Source organism: Sabethes cyaneus, chromosome 1 (assembly GCF_943734655.1).
Source record: "Sabethes cyaneus chromosome 1, idSabCyanKW18_F2, whole genome shotgun sequence".
In the NCBI taxonomy this organism is placed as follows: domain Eukaryota; kingdom Metazoa; phylum Arthropoda; class Insecta; order Diptera; family Culicidae; genus Sabethes; species Sabethes cyaneus.
In genome coordinates this window covers 69000908-69025876 of record NC_071353.1, presented here as the reverse complement: position 1 = coordinate 69025876, position 24969 = coordinate 69000908, and the positions used below count along the sequence as shown (strand labels likewise).

The 24969-nt window shown below is 36.4% G+C and overlaps 1 protein-coding gene across 1 annotated transcript in view; it reads right to left on the bottom strand.

Annotated features, from left to right (window-relative positions):
- Nucleotides 1–3554: 3554 nt before the first annotated feature.
- The window catches only part of LOC128732841 (probable serine/threonine-protein kinase pXi), a 49562-nt gene continuing 28147 nt past the window's right edge, over nucleotides 3555–24969 (bottom strand). The window contains exons 4-6 of the mRNA XM_053826245.1: nucleotides 11494–11948; nucleotides 10328–11419; nucleotides 3555–9808 (exon numbers count right to left, since the gene is read on the bottom strand). Coding sequence (XP_053682220.1) covers nucleotides 9109–9808; nucleotides 10328–11419; nucleotides 11494–11948 — 2247 coding nt within the window. The 3' untranslated portion in view covers nucleotides 3555–9108. The remainder of the gene's footprint in view (nucleotides 9809–10327; nucleotides 11420–11493; nucleotides 11949–24969) is intronic.

The window sequence follows — 24969 nt, the reverse complement described above, 5'->3', positions numbered from 1 at the left end:
GATTTAGATTTTGTGATAGTCGATCTGAATGTTAAACCTTTACTAGGTTTGAAAAGTTGTGTGGATTTGGGGTTAGTCCAGCGCGTTCTCGATGTGCAAACGGATGTAATTGCGGGAAATAAATTTGTGCAACGGAATTTTGATGTGTTTTCGGGTATTGGTTGTTTTAAACAACAATACCCATTAAAGATTGAGCCAAAGGCTACACCTATTGCAAAGCAGCTTTGGCTTTAATGGATAAGTTACGAGCTGAACTGGAGCGGATGTGTGAAAATAAAATCATTGCTCCTGTAAACGAACCAACAGAATGGATTTCTAACCTCACTATTGTCGAGAAACCAGACAAATCATTCAGGCTTTGTCTAGACCCCCGTGATTTGAACAAAGTGCTTCTGAAGGAGCCATTTTTGATTCCAAAAGTGTATTTTCAGTACTTGAACTAGATAGAAAATCAAGCTTTTTATGTAGTTTCAATACACCATTTGGGGTTTATCGCTACAAACGATTACCCTTTGCTCTCTCCATTTCACTAGATCTCTTGATTTATGCTGATAATGAAGAAGAGCATGATTGTATCATGAAGAAAGTAGTCGAGCGTGCTAGATAACGAAACATTAAATTCAATTCGAACAAATTACAATATCGAGTGAATAAAGTACGCTATTTAGGACATGAGGTTTCTAAGTTGGGTTTTCGCCCAGATCATAGTCGACTGGATGATTTACAAGAAATTAGGTCGCCATCTTCAAAAGTTGTACTGCAGAATATTCTGGGGATGATTAATTACATTCGGGCGTTTATTCCTCATTTGGCTGAGTTATCAAACTGAAGTTTTTGGAGCGTCTTAGTAGAATACGAAACCTGTCAATTAAATAACAAGAAAACTTATCCAATTTAATTCTACTATGTATATTTTATTCATGACAGATACGTAATTCGCCTACGACTTGCAGGCTTCCTCAGTATCTGTTTTCGAACTTCGAAAACAGACACAGCTCTAACCACTTTCTGAATACTTGGTTCGCCGTAGAGACGCGCGAGCTCGTGGTTCATTCTTCGCCTCCATACACCGTTCTCTTGCACTCCGCCAAAGATGGTTCTTAGCACCCGCCGTTCGAAAACTCCGAGTGCTCGTAGGTCCTCTTCTAGCAATGTCCACGTTTCGTGCCCGTAGAGGACAACCGATCTAATTAGCGTTTTGTACAATGTGCACTTTGTACGGGGGCTCAGATTGTTCGACCGCAAGTGTTTGTGGAGTCCGTAGAAGGCCCGACTTCCGCTGATAATACGTCTTTTAATCTCACGGCTGGTATTGTTGTCCTCTGTTGCCAGCGAGTCAAGGTATACGAACTCGTCGACTACCTCGAACTCATCCCCGTCGATTACCACGGTGCTGCCCAAGCGAGCCCTGTCGCGCTCGGTCCCGCCCGCCAGCATATACTTCGTTTTAGACGTATTTATCTGCAATCCAATCTTCTCTGCTTCGCGTTTCAGTCTGGTGTACTGATCTTCTACCGCCTCAAATGTTCTGCCGACAGCATCCACGTCGTCAGCAAAGCAGAAAAATTGACTGGATTTATTGAAAATCGTGCCCCGCATTTCGATCGCCGCTCGCCTTATAACACCTTCAAGCGCAATGTTGAATAGCAGGCAGGAAAGACCATCTCCTTGTCGAAGTCCCCTGCGAGATTCGAATGGGTCCGACAATCCACCCGAGATTCTCACACAGCACTGGATCCCATCCATCGTAGTCATGATAAGTCTAGTAAGCTTACCCGGAAAGCCGTTTCACAATTATTAATTATAATTCACAGTCATGAATTGTATATGAAGACACGCACGACTGCAAAACAACTTATTGTTCACTTCGATTTGACATACTCTAACCATTGTACAATTCCAATGTGAAATTGACATGAAAACGATTTAATGTGAACTTTCTACTACGACTTTGTGTTATCTGGGATGTTGGTAAATGTAAAAGTGTACGCTCAATTTTGCGATACTGAAAGGAGTGCATTTCAAAGTGTTTTTAGATTTACAAACTAACTGAAAACTTGTTGGAAGCTTTATTTATATACAATTCTACATTCAAAAAAATCGACACGTCTGACACGTCGAAAATTCTGTACAGCCAATTACGTGAACTTCATGTACTAGTTAATGGGAAAATTGATAAAATTTACCGGGATTGCACGTAAACTGGTTAGTATGAGCGCGAGTTACCAACAATTCACGTGAATGTTACATGAAAAGTGTGATGGATGAGAAATACCTATGTTTTCACGTAAACTTGAAGTGCTGATTTTTTAGAGCGTAGATAAAAGTGTAACATATTAGATAGCATAAAAAAATTATAAATATTATTGCACCCCAAAAAGGGCAGTAAAAATAATTTCGTCATGTGTGTACGCTCATTTTTGCGGTTGACTGTATAATTATTTCTGGATAATAGTATTCTGGCGATTAGTTTCTTCTGGAAATTAGTACTTTCTAGATATTAATTTTCTGGGCATTAATGCCTTCTTGTTATTGGTGCTTTCCAGGCTTTGGTTTTCTAGGAAAAAAGCTTCGGCGTTTTATTTTCTGGGGAATAGTTTTCCGGGAATTGTTATACAATCGCTTATTTCTGTTTAAATATCACCTAATGATTGATCAAATTATGAGTGCTACTTATGAGTAACAGTCAATTTAGTATAATATTCACGCATTAATTGGCAGATAAAGCGATCGGTTGTGAGCAATGCGTGAATCTCAATACAAACTACCTACAAGCACAGAGAACAGACATCCAAGCTAGAACAAATTTTTCATAATTTTCTGTGTAAAAATACAACAGTTAAAATTACAACAGTTATCAAACGCCGCCTAGCCTACGAATCGCCAAACTAAATTGACTGTCAATCACCGTCAAGTATTTCCGTCAATGAGAGATAACACTTGAAATAACTATCGGGGCTATTTATCGATGATTTGACGGATACTATTTCGAACAAAACTAGTCAAACATCAACAGTAATAATAATGATAATTAGCATAACAACACGATAACATCAAAAGGAGACGGAATTTTGCCACGTGTGTGTCACAAATCGCAATTCATTTCTAACAATGAAGTTTGACGATACTATCGATACCACACTAGTTTCGATAGTATCAACAAACCTTTGTACCATTCCCATCGTTCGGTTTGTTTACTGATGAGCTTTTGATGTTTTTTTGGTTTTTGCATAAGCAAAAAAGGGAAAAAAATATATTGGATTTCAGTTTTGACAGATGTTTGCGGGTGGCGCCGCCATCAAACGAATCGCCAAACTAACAAATGTGAGGGGTAACTTCGGGTAACTTTAACGTGAATGAGGGGTTATTTCGAAATGGCCGTTACAAAAATTTACACAGGTTGGGTGTGCCAGCCTGGATGTCTGTTCTCTGTGCTACAAGACCCTTTTTCTCGCAGCTCGTGTAATTGACGGTAGAATGCCTTTAGCAGTCATGTGGTTCTGGAGTAACCTAAATATAGTAAGTAAAAGTCAGTTTTGGCAATTTGCAAATAATATACAAACTTTATTTCGAAAATCCATATTTTCTTTTTCAACAAACGATTGATTTGCATTTATGCCGATTCATGGTTTTAAAGCTACATCTTTTATTTCGTGCAAAAACCGAACCGGAAGATAATTCAAAATATTTTGCTTCGGACTCATGACTCGACTAATATTCCTGACAAATAATCCACTGTACCACTGATTCGTGTTAACTGTGTCATTTTTTTCCTGTTCTTTTTGGTGAGAAATAATGCAATGAAAAATGTTTACGTTTGTTTGTAAGTAGGACATTATTACTGTACCTTGAGAGATTTCGTATAAGTGTGAGCGGAATTCGAAATCTCTATCGTCAACGCGAATTAAAAACGTGTGGTTGGCTTTTTTATATTGTAAATCTTAATTTTGATAGAGAAGATACACAAGTACCATTTACCAATGCCGTTTCTATTTCTCGTATCATCTTAACACAGTAATAAAAATATATGGCAACAATGCAAAAATGTTCTCTCTTTTTTATAATAAGTTCTGCTCGATCTTCGATTTTTTGCATAGGTAGATAGAATTTCGAGTTACCTTACTAATGCAAGTGTTATATTTGTTTTTATGATGATTTTTCGTAGTTTTTTATATTTTTATAGTTATTTTTTTCTGTTTTACTTTTTAATTTTTTCTTTTACATTTTTTTGTATAAAAATATAACTTGGAAATAATTAGTTCACTTCTTCATGCTTCTGCTTTTTATTCATGCAATCATTCTGTTAATAAAAAGGTGTGAATATTTTTTTTCAGAATTGTACATTGAGTTTGGAGAATGAGTAACCTTGCTCCAAATTTTACAATCATGACGGTTCGTTGTGTATTAAGCCAGATGTTCGATAAAATCTCTAGCAAAACATTCAATATTGTGATACCCCATGCACTGCTCATAATAGTAATCAATAACTTTATTAACAATTATTGTTCAATAACTCATAATTATTTTGAAACATACTTAAGAGCAATTTTTAAGTTTTAAAATAGCATTTCGTCTTCGAAAATCGAAACGAGTCATTTAACCATATGATCGATGACCAACTTCCAAAAAACGCCCTTATTATCATTGAATGGCTTGTATCGCAGATTCGATAAGCTCTTGCTAGCGTACTAGGAATGTTATTCTAATTTGATGGAATAACCAATACTTCCTTTCCAAGAGGTGGGCTGAAAATTTTCAATTACGAATATCCAAAAAAAACATAAAAAATATCCAAAGTTTAAAATGTATACCTCGATTTTTTATTTCGATCAGAAGTTACAATCGAAGCGAAAAGTGAATGAACCGGCACCAATTTTAAAAACATGGCTTTGAATCATCTACGTGTTACAACGCCGTAAAGCATTGGAAGCTTATTTAAATATTTACTTTCGACAACAAAAATGGTATGTTATGGTAGGCAATGCATGAGCTCACAAAATTTGCACCTTCATTTGATCTCAGTTTCAAAAAAGGGAATTTTCTGGGTACAGGTTTAGACACATTATATAGCATTTAATTCTAGAACGTTTGCCGTTTTGTGGTTTACAATATTCATTATATGCAGCTGGGGAGGTGAAAAGAAATTTTGAATCCAGTCTTATCTGTTTCTTTTGTTTTTTTGCTATTTTACTAACGTTTTTAGCAAGAGGCTTCTTTTATTTAAAACGAGAAACATATCTAAAATTTTTATGCTAAGAGACCAACATACTACTAAATATTGCTTAAGTTGTTTCGATTCCATAATTCTCAAATAAGAAAATAAGCCAATCAGATACCAGGAATTTTTTCTCGTTTTTTTGGCTACTCTGCTAAAAAGCCTGGAAATTTCAAGATTCAAGAAAAAAATTAAAAAATATGTCTGTCCGGTATCATATAATTTGAACTGATTAGAGAATATCGTGTTACTAACGTGTAAATACTGACGCAATGAAAAGTGATAAACACACTTTGCATCAAGCGGAATGGATTCTAATATTGGTTTGAATTTTTCAATAGGTTCTATCCATCAAATACAATCATACATACTTGAAAGATTATCTTGCGTCTTACATTGGCATAATAAAGCTTGTCAGATAGGACCAATTCAAAAATCAAGCCAGAATTCATTTCATTAAATAATATTAAAGCGAACAAGTTTGATCGAACGTTCGCAAAAGTGATTAGAATGCTTTATCAGTAATTAAGCTCTGCTTCAAGTGGAAATTATATATGTCCCAGAAAAAGTACGGCAGACTCCACGAATTTTTATCAATAGGTTTTTATGTAAAAGATAGGCGAAAAGATCTAATTACTTAAGGCTAAAGTATTGAGTTATTAAAAAGCAATCTTCCTGTGGAGGATCTAAATTCCAGAAAGTTCTATTGCCCAATTTGTCTTTATTGTCTCACGTTCCTGCAATTTTAGGACCCATTTTGCACCCGCAATAAACTCGACACGCTATATCAATGTCTCATAATCTGCAAACGCGAAAGTTGCACTGATGTTTCGGGAAGATAGAAGCAATTTTCCAGAAACTTATGTTAAATTCATCGATTTACTATGCATCACAAGACGACACTTGTTTGTATGAAAAACCAATTTTTATGTGACAGCCGGCTCTACAAAGTAGGAGTTAGACTCCAGTTTGTGCATATTTGTGGGAGGATGGTTAAGGGGTTATATACGTGGATTTTTCTAGAATTTTTCTAGAGAAAACCCTTTAATTGATTAAGGTGAAAATTTGTATACATCTTACAGTAGCTTTTGGCTGTATTTTAACATATTTTGTTTTTGAAAAAAGTAATTTAAATAGCTGCCATAGGCAATCTCCCGGAACTCTTCTAAAAAAAAGGCATCTTGCGGTGAGCACGATATCTTTGGACTGAATCATTGAAAATCGAAAAACCGAAAAGGAATCGGTGATAAAATATATTATCTATAGATTGATCGAAAAATTTAGCAATACTATCATTTTTGACAAAATGGTAAAAACATAAAAAATCGATTTTTGGCATAAATTTTGCTTTTAAATTGTCCATAAAACGAAAAAATATCAATTGGTGAGGTAAGACTTTCGATTAATCTGTAGAATATATATTTAGAAAACTTGTGTCAAAATTTGAAGTGATTCGGTTCAGCTGTTTTCGAGAAATCTTACTCACCGACTTTGAAAACACGGTTTCAAGAAACATGCGCTCAAAGTTTCGCGTTCCTTCTTCAATCGCTCTGACACGTCGTTACAACTATGCGTATAACTTCGATAATATTTGCCGGATCGGCATAAAATTTTCTGTGTGAACACTTGAGTATATGTATACTACGATCATGAAATAAACAGAAAATCGAGTTTTCGAAAATTCTAACTGTATATAACCCCTTAATAGAAACAAGAGCATCAAAAAGAAATTATAAAAACTAATATGTAATCTATAACAATGCAAAACATAACTCCAATGTCATTAAATGCGTGCGCATCGCTATCAAAATCGAGCCAAAATAAGCAAAATCGGGCGATTGTCATTGTGTGAAAAAATGACGTTCGTTAATCGATCGATGTACACACTCTGTCCAATTAAGTGTAAAATCTGTGTTCTTTTTTATTATGCACCCACACATCGTTCATTTTCAACATTCAGAACAAGTATATTTGCTCTAACCCTCCAGCAAGAAGAATAGTTTTTTAGCGCTACTAAACAAATAGTAAAAACGTAGTTACTTCATTTATTTAAGTCATAATGGTACGGTATTTAATATGCCTTTTGCCAATATTTAATGGTAAAAAAGGTAAATCAATTTTATGAATATCCAGAAATTGACATGACTGTTATTAAACCAAATTAAAAAAAAAATCGACAAAGATGGTTTTGTAGATGTGGTAGGTGTTTCTATTTTGTCCTCATTTGTCCTTTTTGTAGATGATAACATTTTTACCCAAATTTGATACCTTTTGGCGCAAAATTTACGAAGATCATTTTTCACCTAAGAATTTAAATATACAAATATTTTTTAAAATAGATACCGAAAACAAACGAAAAAGCTGGAAAAATCACTATTTCAAGTTTTCATTCACCGCACGTTCATTATTGGAAATAAAAGCAACGTGAATTTTGAGCTATCGGTAATTTACGTTAAATAGAAAGTTGGTTCCAAAATTATGTAACATGACTAGAATAAAAAACGACATTATTTTTGGAAATCTTTCTCTGAGATATGCTGCATATACAGTTTGGCGGTGCCCCGGACAGTTTAATCAGTAGTGCAAATTAGTTGAAAAAGTCAATACAATACTTCTGACACCGTTTTGCATGCCGTAATGATAAATTTATCAAACACGCATACTGTACTTTAAAGGCTGACCGTAAAAATTTCAATTCCGAAAAAATCCCGATATTAACAGGAAATTAAACTCACGGTTACTAGTGGTAATTACCGAATCGACATCGATAAATGCCAAAAAAAACTCAATAAATTAGTATTATTTTGTAAGATATATGAGTCGGTAGGAAATATATTGTGCCTTGTTACCTATTTCTATCAACAGGAGAAAGAAAATCTTATAAAACTGTAATTTGAAAATCTTCAACATGTGATTAAATGGTCATCAATTTTTAAAATGCATAATGATAGGTATAGATAACCTGAATAGGTAACCTAAACTTCACAGGTTACGAAACAGAAAGCATGGATATTTAACAAACTATTCAATTAATCTCACAGTTGAGTTGTAAATCAATAACGAAAATCATTTCATTATTTCCGCACACGAAATGGCCATTTGTTGTTATTTCACAAATAACATGTGAAATGGAAATTATCACTCATACGCGTAACACGATTGTCTCCCAAGTAGAATGACCTTTGAACATTTGATGAATCACAATTTTTAAATCACCTCATCGATTTCAAATGATTTCATTGCTCTACCTTCAATGTTTCATCACTATATGTGAAACAAACCGCTGTAACTGCTCCTGGTTTTTATTCATTGAATATTATACAAGTTTAATAGAAAAGAAAAAAAACAGATTCTGACAATGTAAATATTGGTTATTAGTTGCACCTCAGCTCTGTTATTACTAAGTCGTCAGAAACAAAAATTTGCAACCAATAAAATATAGTTTAGAACAACTTGTCTTTCTATCAACTGCTCATTACATGAATGCACCTTAACTCCACATTTGCAATCGTTACAAAACATCCTTTTTTGTTCTTTTCTGCGTTTAAGTTTGAAACCTATTTAGCGAGAATAAGTGCTAATTCTAAACAATTTTCTTTCGTATATTTTCTCTCAAAGCGTTACTACCTTTATAATTAAAGATATTTAAAAAAAAAGATAAAAGTGAAATGTACATTATCAAAGATGCAAAAAATGGATCGCGTCGGAAAGTAGCACTGAACTAATTTTGCCTCAGTCACAAATCAATCCCCATCTACTTTGGTTACATAGGATTGTTATGCGATGATAGATGTAATAAAGAAAGAAAACGCAGAAACAGTAAAGGTAATTTCCATGGGAAGGAATATAAGAAAATTGAGTAAGGGGATTACTTTCTGCTAACGGTTCCAAATTCAACCACTTGTTGATGTGATTATTGTTTTTGGCGTTTGGCATTGTTGTTCTTGTTTCTGTTGATTAAATTTGCGTCGCTGATGTGGAGATTGATGATGACACTGTTGATAATCGTGATGTTGTAGTTGCTTGTCTTGTGCAGGATCCATCGATGCTGCTACTGGACTGCAAATGCTGCGCGATTTGAGCGAAAGTCGTCGTTGCATTAGCATCGACTCGTTTGGAGGCGAGAGGCCCACTGTCAATCCGTTCGTGTTGTTATTTTCCTTGCTGCCATACTCGTCACACATATCGCTAATACGCAGATGGCCAATCGTACCGATCATTGATTGATAGCCGTTCAACGTCTCTCGTTTCAGCGCGGTAACAATTGTATTTGAGTTTGTAAGATAATTCTTATGCTTATTAGTAGTATTATTTGTTATTGGATCACAGTTCAAAGTATTTCTATTTTGTGAAGGCTTGCGCCCTGCTCCTTCCACTATAACTACCTTTCCAACGCCCTTGGCGCAACTATCGTAGCTCCTACCAGTTCCAGTTTTAGAAACCAGCTCCTTGCTAATATAGGGCTGCTGCCGCTGCTGCGGACTATAGTTGCCATCGGCGTTGATCCGATTGACTACACCTCCACGATTGTACTGATGGTGATTAGGATTGTTGGTAAAAGTGCCAGGGTCATCTGACATGGCTAATTTTAATCTGAAAAAAAAAAACGATTTGGGAAAACAATAGATTATTCGAAAACTCCGAATAACGACTCAGCGCAACTGGATGAGAAAATGTCATCGCATAACATCACAGTTGTCAAGTTGCTTGCACAAAGTTACAATCATGCTCACAAGCGCTTATTTGAAAAAGCTTCGGATGATTGATTTGAAATGTTTCTGTGGCATGCTATATCTGCTTCTATTTCACGGCAAACATATCAAAAAATGATCCTGACCGGGTCCGTAACTTGAAAGGAGAATTCTCGCGTAACATTTCAAAAGATTCTGAGTAACAATGAAAGATTTTCTTGTCTTCTTCTCTCTTGAGCTTGCTACGAAGAAGCAAATGCACTTGAACTCGTATGAATCCTCACAAAATCTTACATTGAAATGCGTTTATGTCGCCGTGATAATCGGAAGAGAGGGACATTGAATTGAAAAGAGTCTCTCACTGTTACATAGGACTAATGAAATATTAGACACACTTTCAATTTTAGAGCAGAACACTTACCGAGTATGATTATTGCTAACATAGCCGTTAATATGACGATAAGGTGATCCATCAGCGAGTTCGTCATCATCATCGTTATGGTAGTTATTACGACGGCTTCGCCATGACCGCTGCTGAGCATGATGCAAGCGAATATCGATACTACCCGTTTCCTTATTGCTCTTGGGCTGACGATGATAGTAGGATGATTTTCCACCAGTCGCACCACAAACAGTTCCACCGTTGATTCCATTAGTGCGATACTGGTTACCGTGATGATTGCTGTAGTAGTTGTAATATGAGCTAAAATTGCGGTATTGTTGTGGCTGATGATAACGGGCTTTAACCGAATTATTGTAGCTTGGACCTAAGATTGAAGAAGGTTGCTTGAATTTATATACATCATTATCATTGCCACGGTATCGCCAATTTTTTTCTGGTGGAATCATCACCGAGCAAGATGTAATGGACGGAGAAGTATTCTGTTCTTTAATGACTTCCAAAGGCTTCGGCTGCTGTTGTACAATGGTGGCGGAATTGTTTTCTTTATCATTACAATGTTTACTAGAGACAGAATGAACAGCCATGGAAGAAAATGCTCCAGCTGTGCAAGATACAATGACAACCGGGGATGGTAAGACAGTATTCGGCAAAGGTTCGGTTACAATTTCGGACACCAAAGAGCTGTGTTGATCATCTTTCAAAGACGAAGACGACACCGATGACGGTGACGTAGATGGAGAGGGTGCCAACGAACTACCGTCATCATCCGTATCGTAGCTTTCACCATTTGCTTGACCCTTACTAATGCTTGATCGTGCAAACGATTCTGCACAAATTTGTTTTTCGGTACGAGATAAATCCGACGAATTTTCGTCTTGCTCTCTATCAGCCACTTCTTTTTCCGCCAAATATATTTTTGAACATGGTTGCTCACTATTATTATTTTCCGATGAAGTAGCTATATCTTGCTGCTTAACTACCGATTGATGGTAAATGTTAGGTCGTTCCTTGTTCATATAGTCATATCGCATAGAAAAATGCTGCAAAATAACTCGCTTCACTGCCATTGCAGACTCTGCAAAGTGCGACAATTCTCGCGCTGATTGATTACTAATGTAAAAACATAAAATTGTGGTTAAATAATTCATCATGAAAAGTTATAACAATTTTAACAAGTAACTTACCGACGGATAATTCCTGGTGTCTTCAGTACTCGCCGACGCTGCTTCTCTTTGATTGCAGCAGAGTTCACGCCGTCAATACAGTCGCCCTCATCGGTTATTTTAATCCACGGATGATTCAGCACAGCGCCAGCGCTCAGACGCTTGGGCGCTTCTTTGACGAGTAATCCCCGAATTAAGTCTTTAGCCTCTTCACTTACATCCACCCATTCGTTCTCTGGAAAGCTGAATCGACCTTCTTGAATTGACTCAAATAATAATTCCTGGCAAGTACGGCAATTTTCGCCACGATTCCAGCCACAATCTTGTTCACAATTGCCAGAAAACGGCGGATAACCGCAGAGCAAGATGTAAGCAATCACACCTAATGACCACAAATCACAACGCTTGTCGTAGTAGTTCGACTCTCCCACAAACAAATCCACCACCTCCGGCGCCATAAATTCCGCACTTCCAACCTGTAAAAAACAAATCAGGAAACTAATGTTTACAAACATTAGGCAAGTGTTTTAAAATCAGGGTAACCACTTAAAATGATTTTTGGATTTCCCAATGGGGAACCATTTGGCATACAGTACATTTCAATCCAATTTTTCAATGCATTACAGAAAGTCGCCACCTTTTGTAGTTGGTACCTACAGGGCCGGCGCTAGCCAATTTGTCGCTCCACGCAAATCCTCAAAATAGCGCCCCCAGCATTTAGTTGTAAAAATAAAGGAGATTTATTCGGATAGATATTGCATTTATAATGACGTCAAACTGCCAAGTTAGCTCCGTGGTACGATGTTGGTCTAACAAGCCAGTCGTCGTATGTTCAAATCTCGGCTGGGAGAGGCCGTTAGTATCAATAGGATTATAACACTAGCCCCGCAATTGTCCTATACTCTAACAGCTGGCTGCTAAAACTCTCTTATAAAAAACAAAAGTACATCTTACAATTTAAAAAATGTTTCAATAAAATTGATATCAGTATCTAAAACAAAGTTAAAGCCTTCTACTTTAGGTTTCAGAGTAGAATCGGTTCGTCATCTGCTTTATAAAAAAAGTTTTTTTTGCAGCAGCAGCAGATTCAATCCTCGGAAATAAAAGACGCATCAAAGTCATAGTTAACCGCCATTTCTCTTGCATTACAACTGGTCGGTGTTAAGTCAGACCGAACCAAACGACAAAATTCTAATTTCGAAAAAAACAAAGTCAAAGTTTGCCACTCTGTGATGTTTGTAGCTATCAAATAACAATCATTCGAAATCATCTCTGACTGTTAGCAACATTTATGTAATCTGATCAGAGTAAAATGTAACTTAGGAAATCTTTGATCGTTTGCTATCATTAACCCATTTTTTAAATTTTGCGACTTGCTCCGGTCTGATTTAACACCGACCAATTGTCGGTTTCTTAAAACCCATTATCTGAATGATAAATCTTCAAAAACAAAAAAGTTCAGCATTTCTGTTGCTTCAGAAACTTTGTCCTCATATCTTGCAGCTTAATCGAAAGATGAATCCGCTGATTACTGATTTTGAAGAGATTTAAAAATCTCCGCGAAATTTCTAAATTCAATAGCGTCAATCCCAAGTAGCACTTGTAACTAATCATAAAAATAAAAAAATACAAAAAGGTTGCACAGTAGTTACATTTAGGATACTTGTAACGAGTTAGGTTACATAAAATTAAAAATAGTTACTTTTTAGTTTTGTGGTGACAAAAATCTCAAAAAGTTACCAGGTAGTTACCAAATGACCAAATTGAAACTTTTTTTTCGAACTGTCAACACCTTGGCCGTCGAAAAACAGTCACCTTTCAGTTACGAGTTACCAAATAGTTATCAAGTGACACAAATGAAACCTTTTTCCAAACTGTCTTCAACTTGCTGGTCGCAAAACAGTTAATTTTCCGTTACGAGCAGTTACGAAGTCAAAAAAAGTCAGCTAGTAACATTTTCGCAACGACTTGTTGATTGTTGTAAACACAACGGATTAAGCAAAGACTAGATCTCAAGAATTTTACTAATGGTAAAGATAAACAATTGGTACACGGGTTGTAAATGCTCTTGTAAATGCGTTTATTTACTTAATTGATGGTACTTGGAATCTTCTCCGCACAGACATTGGTATTAAGTAAACAAATTTTGATTATTCTCAAACGTCAAAACGATCAAGTTACATCGAAACGAAACCGGCAATGAAAATAGGTTACAGTGTAACTTAGAAATGACGACATAAGCAATAAGTGACCACAACAGATTTGATACCGTAACCGATAGCGTAACCAGGTCGAAGGCTAAGGTTACGTGCATCTAGAATGTAACTGAAATGTAACCTTCTATGATTAACACTGCTGGTAAACTGTTTTATTCAAACTGAAGCTATTCTTTGATATTAAATTAACACTTCTTTTCACAACAATCACTAAAAACACCTTTTCCCGATATCTATGAACAATGTCTGCTTAAAATCATTTCATGTAATATACCGAAAACGATACAAAACTTCAAGGACGATGGCGTAGTAGTTAAAACCAAAGGCAAAATGGCTATGAATTTTACTAAGTGATAGCGAAAACAATTTGTTTTTTAATGATTTCTAGGTGAATGCTCCACTAATTCATTATTGCTAAGAATAAATTTAAAAAATCAGAAAATAAAAATTAAAGTTTTTATATTTGTACATATTTGTTTTACAAAAAATCAATTTTTCAAAGAAGTAAGTAACGAAAAGCTAGATTAAATAAAAGCGCGTGAATTTTTCAAAGCTAGAATCATGAATTTCACCATAAATTTGAAGCTGCATTAAAATTTGTGTTGAAATAACAAGCGAAATTTATACACTCTTCTATATTCAACAGTTAAATTTACTGCTTGACGTTAACAGCCATAGATTGAAATAATAAACCTGCTGCATTGTTTTCGCTATGCAATAAAAGTTTCAAGATAACTAATTTGCCACCAATTGAAAGTCAATTCACAGTTTATGTGTAACTTCAATAGTAACCATTTTGTAACTATACATGTTACATATTGGTTATTGAGTAACTGTTAATGTAACCATATTTAGTTACATAAGTTGCGCTATTTCGGTTACACAACTGTTATATTTTAGGTTACTGTAACCGAAGTTTTACATTTAAATTTGTCGCATATCAGCCGCTGCGACTCAACTGTGACAACGTGTGCTACTTGGGATACGACTTTACCACCAAGTTTATCTGACTGTTTTAATTGTTAAGTTGTGTTGCAAATAGGTTATCAAGAGAATATTCAAGGCTGTAATTTTGTAGCACTGCGACACTGATATTTTTGGCAGAGTACAAATGGAAAGCAAAGAATAGTGTAGGCGTATGAACCATGAACTGCAGGCACTACTTAAAGATATTCTCATAGCATAGGATCTAGTAAAAGTATGGTGGGCTAGTCACGTCGCAAGAATGCCGGACGACTGTGCAGTGAAATCTATTCTCTTCAAGACGTGCTAGATGGCTCGACCAAGTTAAAGCCGATTTGCTTGTGTCAAGACGCTCAACGAATTCGCGGTAAGTAGCGCATGACCAAAAACAGTGGAGAGTAACTTTAGATACCGCACAAGCCATTCCGGCTCTATGCTGCTAAAGAAGAAGAAGCAAAGTTTTATATTAACCACTTGTTTATTTAATGCTCCAGTTTATTCTAATGTGGCGCTCCCCCTCAAAGTGGCGCTCCAAGCAGCTGCTTGTTTTGCTTAAGGGAAGCGCCAGCCCTGGGTACCTATGTGCTTCTTACTACCCTCAGCTCCAGAGATGAGAGAAATGTGATGCTATAAACGTCCGTCCGTCCACTTCTAGCTAGTTACGTGATTCAAGAGTTACACAATATCGGCGAATTATATAAGCCTATAGAAACGTTTAGGTTCGAATCCGGTAATTATCGACTTTAAAATCGATTATAACCCGGCGATCTTCTAGCTTACCAAAATGCAATCAACTATCAACCTAACAAGCCTGCTACAAATGAACATGTCATCTAAATTTCCACTATTTCGCCTCCACGCCTTTCTCCGCCTCCAGCTGGGAACCGCCCAGCTAGCTTCGAGGTACGATGCTGGTCTAACAAAAGCCAGTCGTCGTATGTTCGAATCTCAGCTAGGCGGTGCTTGCTAGTTAGAGTCAGTAGGATTGTTGCACTGGCCCCGTAATTTTCCTGTACTCTAACAACCGGCTGCGAAGTCTGACGATAAAGAAGGGTAATGTCTAAAGATGGTATAAACCCATGACTTTGCTTTTTGCCTTTCTCCCCTCTAAAGATACTACCTATACACAACTTTAATAAAAGATAGAAAGCGGTAAAGATTACCGCTATATTTTTTTTCAAATGTCTGATTTCCTTATTAAGTCAACAGTAAAACACAAGGATAAGTCTGAACAAAATAAAAAGTAGTATATCGATAGCTATAGTCGATCTATAGCTCATAATACTGTCCACTAGTGAAGTTGATAGCGAATAGACCAGAGTTTGTTTATCTGTTGTCTCCTCTTTACTCCGCGTAACAGTCCCATGACGAAAAACAACAAATGGAGAAAAAGGCGATTGAAGTATACAGTCACCCGCTGGATGAAATAAATAAATTCAAATCTGTAAATAAATTTAGGGCTAACTATTTACGGTGACGGGGGGCTCCGTAGCCGCAAGGTTATCGAGTCTGCTTTGACAAACGAGTGGTCGTGGGTTCGAATCTTAGTAGAATCAAGCCATTCGATGTCAAGTGACTTTAGCATGGGTTTATTCTCAGGCCCCTCCAATTACCCTTCCTTCATGCTGAATTCTATATTTACCCTCTGACGCCTCTTGACAGTGCAAATGTCCCTCCTACCGTTTAGTGTACTGGTCAGAGGTACGAATGAGTCCTCGCCAGGGACGGCTATAATATGGGGATAGTACTGGCAGTGAGGAACATGTGGGTAAAGTAGATCAAGCTTTGAAGGAAGGGTAAACCCCAATACAGGTATGGTTCGATCACTTTGACTCAATTTTGATTCATTTTACAGTACCGTCTCAGCCGAGTCAAATATGACATTGTTATATATGAGACATTTGTAGAACTAGTTCTAATCTACAATTTTTCTGAACAAAGTTTTGCTGTATCTTTTGTAGTTACGGTGCTACAACGTTAGTAGCTCATCAGTGACTAAATGAACGTTCATTTAGTCTCTAATAAGATACTAGCATTGTAGAGCCGTAACTACAAAAGATACAGCAGAACTTTATTCAGCAAAATTATAGATAATAACCTGTTCTACAAATGTCCCATGCATAACTTTGTCATATTTGGCCCCGTTAAGACGGTACTGTCAAATGAATCAAAATTGAATCAAAGTGATCGAACCATCCCTGCCCCAATGCACACAAGCACTCATAAAATTTAATAAGCATATCGCTCATTTAATAGCGATTATAGCTAAAAGAAATGCAGTGCAGGTCATACAGCAAACACCCGGGCGATATCACAATAGATCAACGATACTGGTCGCAGTGATGAGTCCACACATGGAAAAAAATTACGGTGACAATTTAGGGGAGTTTTATTTATTTTTTTGTTGATAATATTTAATGGGCTGCTTATGTTTCACATTGATCACTTTTAAGACGATTAAAACTTCCTTCTACCTGTCTGTGAACATCTGCTACCTTTGTGTCTATAATAAAGCCATTACAAATATTTTACAAATTATTTGTAGGATATGAGTTAATTTTTATTCATAAAATCAATTGTCTGTGAGTTCTTCAGCCTGAAAACCTCGAAAAATAAGTGTACGAGTTGAATTAATGCTTCTAGCACGAAACAGAAATGGAAATTCGAACAACGGAAAATCCATTTTTTTACTCGATTAAAGAACTCTTTGTTTTTTTTTCGCCCCCCCCCCTTTCAGTGGCCCAACACCAGAGGTACAAAAACTTTTTTAAACATCTGTAATGGCCTAACTCGCTATTCTTCTTTGATGTAACGTTTCAGTCTACTATAGCTTCGACTATCACCAGACGCTATTAAGAAAGTATGACTCGAGCAGGCTTGTGGGTGAGAGGAATAAACGCTCACGGAACAGTTATGACATGTGACAAATGAATATAATTCCTGCTTTCTTAATAGCGTCTGATGATGGTCGAAGCTATAGTAGACTGAAACGTTACATCAAGAAAGAATAGCGAGTTATAATCTCACCGCAAAAAAAAATCAACAAAACCGAGAAATTAAAGTTTTTTACTGAGAGGCTCCAAAAATTTCAGACAATTGACATGTCTCTTACTTTTCTTGAATTTCAATGCAAATTTCAAAATTGCAAATTGTAAACACAAACACATACATACATACATACATGCATACATACACACATACATTGAATACAATCGACATTTGATTGATATATTTTAATTTTACACGTTTCGTTAGCATCGTATACTTAAGTGTTAAAATTTGAATAACTTTTGAATGAATCGTCCGATTTTCAATTTGAATGAATCGTCCGATTGAATAGTTGTATAGGCTTTTGTGTTACATTACCTTCTATTTTGAAAATGCGGTAAGAAAATAATAATAATTTGATCAAAAACTGGCAAGCGCCTATCGGGCAAAAGTGCGAGTCTCTGATAGTGCAAAAGTGCGTTGATACCCATCAATAATTTTATGGATTATGTTACAGAAATTACAAAAGGAAGACATGCAGAAGATTGGATGCTGGAGGCAGCAAAACGGCGGATTGCAGATGGCGAAGCCAAAACAGAGATTGCCAAAAGTTTTGGTTTATCAGAGGCTGCATTACGCAAGAGGTTAAATAAGGTAAAATTATTCTGTTTGAAACAACCTGCAATTTTACATTATCATACTTATTATAAGGATACGGTGCTAAGCAACTTGGTAGATTCCAGTTGACATTCACTGAGGACCAAGAAAAAGAGTTAGCTGATCACTGCAAGAGTCTCGATGCTACCTTTTATGGGTTGACATTATTGGATTTTCGCAAGGCAGTTTACCGATACGCGGAGGTGAACAAAGTCTCTCTCGGATTTAACAGAAACTGCAAATTAGCTGGTAAAGATTGGACATTTTCGTTTATTCACAGATACGGATTGTCGCTGAGAACCCCACAGCAGACTAGCCTTGCTAGAATGATGGGCTTTAATAGAGTACAGATGACTATATGTTTTAACAATTTGACTGAACTGGTCACAAAGCATCGGTTTTTTCCCAGAACGTATCTTTAACATGGATGAGACTGGATTATCTGTTGTACCGAACAAGGTACCGAAGGTGGTTTCTGTCTCGGGTAAGAAAGCGGTAGGAAAAATATGCTTTGCTGAGAGAGAAGAACTTATCACAGCTGTTTGTGCTATGATCGCGGAAGGAAACTATGTACCGCCCGTATTAATCTTTAAAAGAAAGCGTGAAAAGCCAGAATTACTAAATGGAGCACCCCAAGGAACATGTATGTTTGTTTCCGATTCTGGTTATATGAACTCGGATCTTTTCTACCGATGGGCACAACACTTCCAGAAACATTCGAAAGCTGCAAATGAGAATCCAGTGCTGCTCATATTAGACAACCACAGCTCACATCAGTCATTGCAAACGATCCTCTACTGTCGTGAAAATGGAATTATGTTATTGTCTATTTCTCTGCATAGTAGCCACAAAGTTCAACCACTGGATCGCTGCTTCTTCCAAGCACTGAAAACCAAATATGCAGAAGCCTGCAATAATTGACTGGTTTGTCATCCAGGGAGAGTTATTACGCAGTATCAAGTAGCTGAGCTATTCGGAACTGCCTACAACTGTACATGTGCAAGTGTCGGAAAAGCTATCAATGCTTTCAGAATGTGTGGAATAGTTCCTATTAACGAGGGAGTATTTTCAGATGAGGATTATGCTCCCAGGAACGTGACTAACATCGAACAGAACAAAGAGAATACTACACAAGGAGATATACAAAATCTGGATGTCGGACAACCCGTAGAACCCGTTAAAATAAACAAGGAAACTGAAAATGTTTTAACTACGAACAAACGCAATATCCCAAATTCATCTAGCATTTCACATACCATTGTGGCACCACAGACATGTAATGTAAAGCCTAACGAACAAGACTACGCTCCATCTGTCAGTGATTCTAACACTAATGCTCAGATTGGAGAAAAATTAAAACCTCTGATAGTATCCCTTCGATCACTCTTGGATTCTTTACAAACAATCTGCGAAGAAAGTTGCTCTGCACCAGCCGCATCAGATAGCTCCCAGTGTAATGAACCGGTCTCTTTTGCAGAATTGAAGCCTGTGAACCAAAGTGGAAGGAACCCCAACAACGAAGAAAGAGGACAAAAGTCTGAAATTATGACTAGTACGCCATTCAAAAAGAAACTGGAACTTAAAATTGAAGAGAACGAACAAAAACCAAAGAAAACTCCTGTTGTTCGCAAAAGATTGCTTAAAACTGAGTCATGACTAGGAAATTTGAAATGAAAAATGAGAAGTAGTGTTTGATAGCTAAGCAAAAATCAAGGATGCAGGTTTCTCTGAGAGGCTTAAATTCGTAAAACACTTTGTTTTAAATTAACACGTCGAAAGGATTCACTTATCACAGCTTCCTTCACTTTTGTTAAGGAAAACCCTTACGTTTTCTTTCTTATGATTCTAACAATAAAACACTGCATGCTTATCGCCTTATTATTTGAATTTTACATTTATGCACTTTTTGACATAACGTTATATCTGTTATACCCTCAATTGATCAACCAGGTGTTCGTGTATCCTTTTTGTGTTTTATATTCCTCTTAAAATAATGTTAGAAGTCTCTAGTAAAGTTTAATTTGATGCTTCAAAACATTTATTTTTTACAAAAAACTATATCCCATGAAAAAGAAATTACCAAACTGCTCTTGTATTTTAAAAATATGTATTTTATAAAAAAAAACATTTTTATGAACAATCCAGTTGGTTTCATTTTAATATTTTTCATAAAAAGTTCAATTAAATACGTTTCATTCGCTAGTCAAATTATTGAAATCGGTTCAATTTTTCAAAAATGATGAAGTTTTATTAAATGGTCTCAAAGCACAAAGGGTGATTTTTGGAACTAGCGCAACTCAAAAGGGGCACCCTAAGCGCCAAACCAGGAAATAAGGGTCTAAAATTTGCAGATGCGCAGTTTAAACAAAATCGGATCACTTTTTATCATGGAATTACTGAGTAGGTACATTTGTATTCGGTTAATTAAAAGCGCCTAGGACAAGAAAGGTCCTAAACAGAAGATAACTCGGTTGCATAAGCGCTAATTGCATGTATTCAAACTTCGCACTTTTGCCCCGTATGAATCGAACTTTGCCCCACTAGCGGGGCAAAAGTGCGATTTGGCACCTTATCACAAAAATGAAGAATTTATTTTGCAAAATGCTATTACTCCAGCTAATTTATAGCTGAATATGAAGATAATGAATTGTTGCATCAATAGAAAATATATTTAATTATTGTGCTTCTTTGTAGCTCATGAAAATTAGAGAAGACTTCAAACATCGCACTTATGCCCCGTCTTACTCTATAGATAACTGGTGAAAGCACCAGTCGCCGCGCACTAGGTGATATTTTCAAATTGAGATTAATACACTCAAATGAATGCATGTCATTTTGTTGCGACAACAGAACTGTATGCATAGAATTAAGAGTTTTGATCTCAATTTGATGAAATTGATGAAAATATCACCTAGTGCGCGGCGACTTAAACTTGCGCGGCGACTAGTGCTTTCACGGTATATGTCGTGTTGTATATAAAAATCATCAGCACACGACAAAATAGCGATTGACGATCATTTCATGCCTCTCAGAGGCCATATGGCCGATTCTAGCTCTGGGACAAGTTCCTTCAACATCCGTTCCGTGTTTGGATTAGACTGCGTGGAATGACTACGTGGTGTACTGTATACAAAGTGAGGTTAGTTCAGTAACAAGTCGGAGTGTACGCAACTTTGCGTAGCATGATATTGGTTTCCATCGACTCAACTTTCATCTTCATCGTTCCGCGTATGAATAACATGATAAGTTACTATTGATTTAAATCGACACTATAGTTTTTTGTTCTTAATGAACGGAATGAGGCGCAATTACGAAATCAGGAAGATATACAATAATCCCCACAAATAAAATGGCTATGATGCCGAAGTCAAAACTACTTAGTATCAGGGGTGGATCGCTTACTTTGACTCAATTTTGATTCATTTACCAGTATCGTCTTAGCCAATCAAAATTTTATAAGTTATATACGAGTCATTTGTAGACTTAGTCACTATCTACAATTTCACTCACTCTATTTTGGAGATTTACGGGAAAATCAAATGGAATTCCAAAATACAGTACGAGTAATGCCTGTGCAAAATAATCACCCTAAATATAACCGGTTTTTGTAGACAATCACATTCTTACTCAAAACGTGATACACTTATTTTAAATTTTGCCTAGAAATATTCTCATGCAGTGGACTTCTTTCGTTCATTTGCGAATTCACCCACGTGCTATGCTAGACGATCAGTATACCAATCGATGTTTTTTATCTGTTTGCATTTATTTACAATACACACACTCAGTGGCGCGTCGATATGTTATTCAAAGTCAACTGCGCAATTTTTTCGCAGCGTTGTATTCACATTTACTACACGGTTGCTTAATGTTGTTTACTGGTGTCTTTTATCAGAATAATTTCAGAAGTTCATACTTCATCAGTCGTGAATAATTGTTGACGGAGAAAGAATAAATTTGTGTGGTTCAACGTCATCCAATTTTATTTACAACTTGTGACTTGCTGTTGTCTTAAAAAGAGAAACAAAACAAGGTCGGTCGGTTATTTTTGATCAGTATTAAACCAAGCTTACAAAAACTGCAAGCGTTATCTATACGTATATACATTAGGGTGATCAACCCATTTTGGACAGCGTGTTACGCGTATATGTTTTGGACATTTTCAGAAAAATCAAATGGAAGTGTGGAAAATATATAAGCGCAACGTTCTGCCCAAAATAGATAAATCACTTTATTAAGCCGTCCTTTTTTAGCGATTTGATGGGCTGCAGCGTATTGCTAATTGGTTCTCGGCCCGACTCGCGAGTTAACCATGCAAAATAAGCTGGCCGAACTAACCATGGCGGGTCAATTGAACGCCGTTCCTCGGACCAAGAGTTGCCTGAATTAAGCTCGAGATTTTCGTCGGTGAATTGTCATGTCACAGTCATCGTATCCAGTCGTCTCCTTTTTGTCCGTGTCTGACTTCTGGCCCTTGCTTTCTTGATTTTTTATATGCGCATTACTATTTTAAACTTTCTACCGCGCATCATTCATTTCCTACAGCGTGATGATTCTGTTCAGTCTTGTCCTATAATATTAACAGAAAACCGTAATACAAAATATATTGTAAAAACAAACCGCGTTAATTCAAAAATCGTTACAAAATTGACCGTGTTGATTCAAAGTCTTCGAAACACCGCTCAAATCGCGGAAAAACCGCGTCAATTCGATGATGTAAAGTGTAAACAAACCGCGTTAACCCTCTCTGTCCCATGGTAGCACAGGTTCTCCATGACTTCCGATACTAAAATTAACCGACAACATTTTCGAGGCATTCAAATATAGATATTCTAATTTTATAACGTAGCAAAAACATTGTTTTACAAGCTGTATAGTTGCGGTTGACGAATTGCTAATTTATTGCTTTTTTACATGATCAAAAACTGTAAACCACCACTACATCCCTGGGACAGAGAGAGTAAATAAAAAAAATTCATAAAAAACCGTGTTAACTCCAAAATTGTCATAAGAACCTACGATAATTCAAAAATCGTAAAAAAGTGGATAAAGAGGCTTGAGATGTAAGTATGAGATCACATTTTTTATAAATTTAATATAATGGTAACGGTACTACACAATCAAACATAATTTGATAAATTGTATCTAAAAATATTATGCACATGCGAGATTTAAAGTGACTCGAAAACCGCGTGACAAATTTGAATTTATTATACCTGAAAACAAAAATTAGGCATAATGAAACAAGCCAATATAGTCCCTAAGTTGATAAGCATTTCCTCCTATGAACGCTAATATGCAAAGATATAGCGCCCTACACGCTTAATAATGTTTTATGGAAGAATCTAAAACTTTTTGAGTTCGATTAGTTCTCGAGTTTTGCAGAAATTTGTGTTTTATTTGTATGTTTTATGTTTTATTTGTTTTATTTGTCACGAGCCGCCACAGAAAAAAATCTGCCTCCAAAAACCCCCACATAGAAAATTGGGTTCCATTTGCTTATTTAGTTTTCAAGTTTTGCAGAAATCTGTGTTTCATTTATATAGGATCCCCTTGTTCTACAGGGAAGGGGGGTCACGAACCATCATAAGAACCGTTCTTGGATCCAAAATTCTTTGCATACAAATTTTCACGTCGATCGTTTCAGTAGTTTCCGAGTCTTTAAGGAGCATATAGGTATAGATTTGTAAGAAATATTGATTGAAACTATAATATGAAGTATTCCACCACGCACACATATAAAGATTTTTTGACATTAGCTGGGGCCCTCGCTGAGGCTGTATGCAGAAGGAATAATATCAACAACATCAAATTCCAGACTCCCGGATCTTCTCATCTACTCTTTGCTCCCCTCTCACTCCTATACATTAACGAGCCCCAGCTAATGTCATTCTCGTTAGTGACGAAACCGCAAATTACTTCATTGAAGAAATAGCTAATTTTATTTTCAAAATTAGGAACAACTGGCTATCTTAATGTTCGTTGTACTCAATCAAAATATTAAACGGAACCTATATATCACTGGATGGCAGTCAATAGTGGGATACCGTCCGACGCGTACTATAAATCTTATAATAAATCTTATATATAAAAATGGATTTCTGTCTGTCTGTGGGAATGTTCCTTATAGAATCGAAAACTACTGGACCAATCGGGCAATCGGCGTGAAAATTTGCATGTAGAGGTTTTTGGAGCCACGGAAAGTTCTTACGATGGTTAGAGACCCTCCCCCAACTAAGAGGGGAGGCTCCCATACAAATGAAACACAAATTTCTGCATAACTCGAGAACTAATCAGGCAAATGGAACAAAATTTGGCATGTGGGTGTTTTTGTAGGCAATTTTTTTTTCTATGGTGAATCTTTAGGAGGGAAATTATGACCCCTCTCCCCTCAAAAGTGGGGGGGGGACTCCTATACAAATGCAATACAAATATCCTAATCAAATATCATAATCAAATATCATAATCAAATATCATAATCAAGCAAACGGAACCAAATTTGGAATGTGGGGGGTTTTGGAGGCAGGATTTTTTTTGTGATGGTTTGAGCCCCTCACCCCTGTGGTAGGGGGATAAGGACTCTCATACAAATAAAACAGACATTTTTGCGTAACTCAAAAACTAATCGAACTCGAGAAAATTTAGACTTTTTCATAAAACATTAGTCAATAAC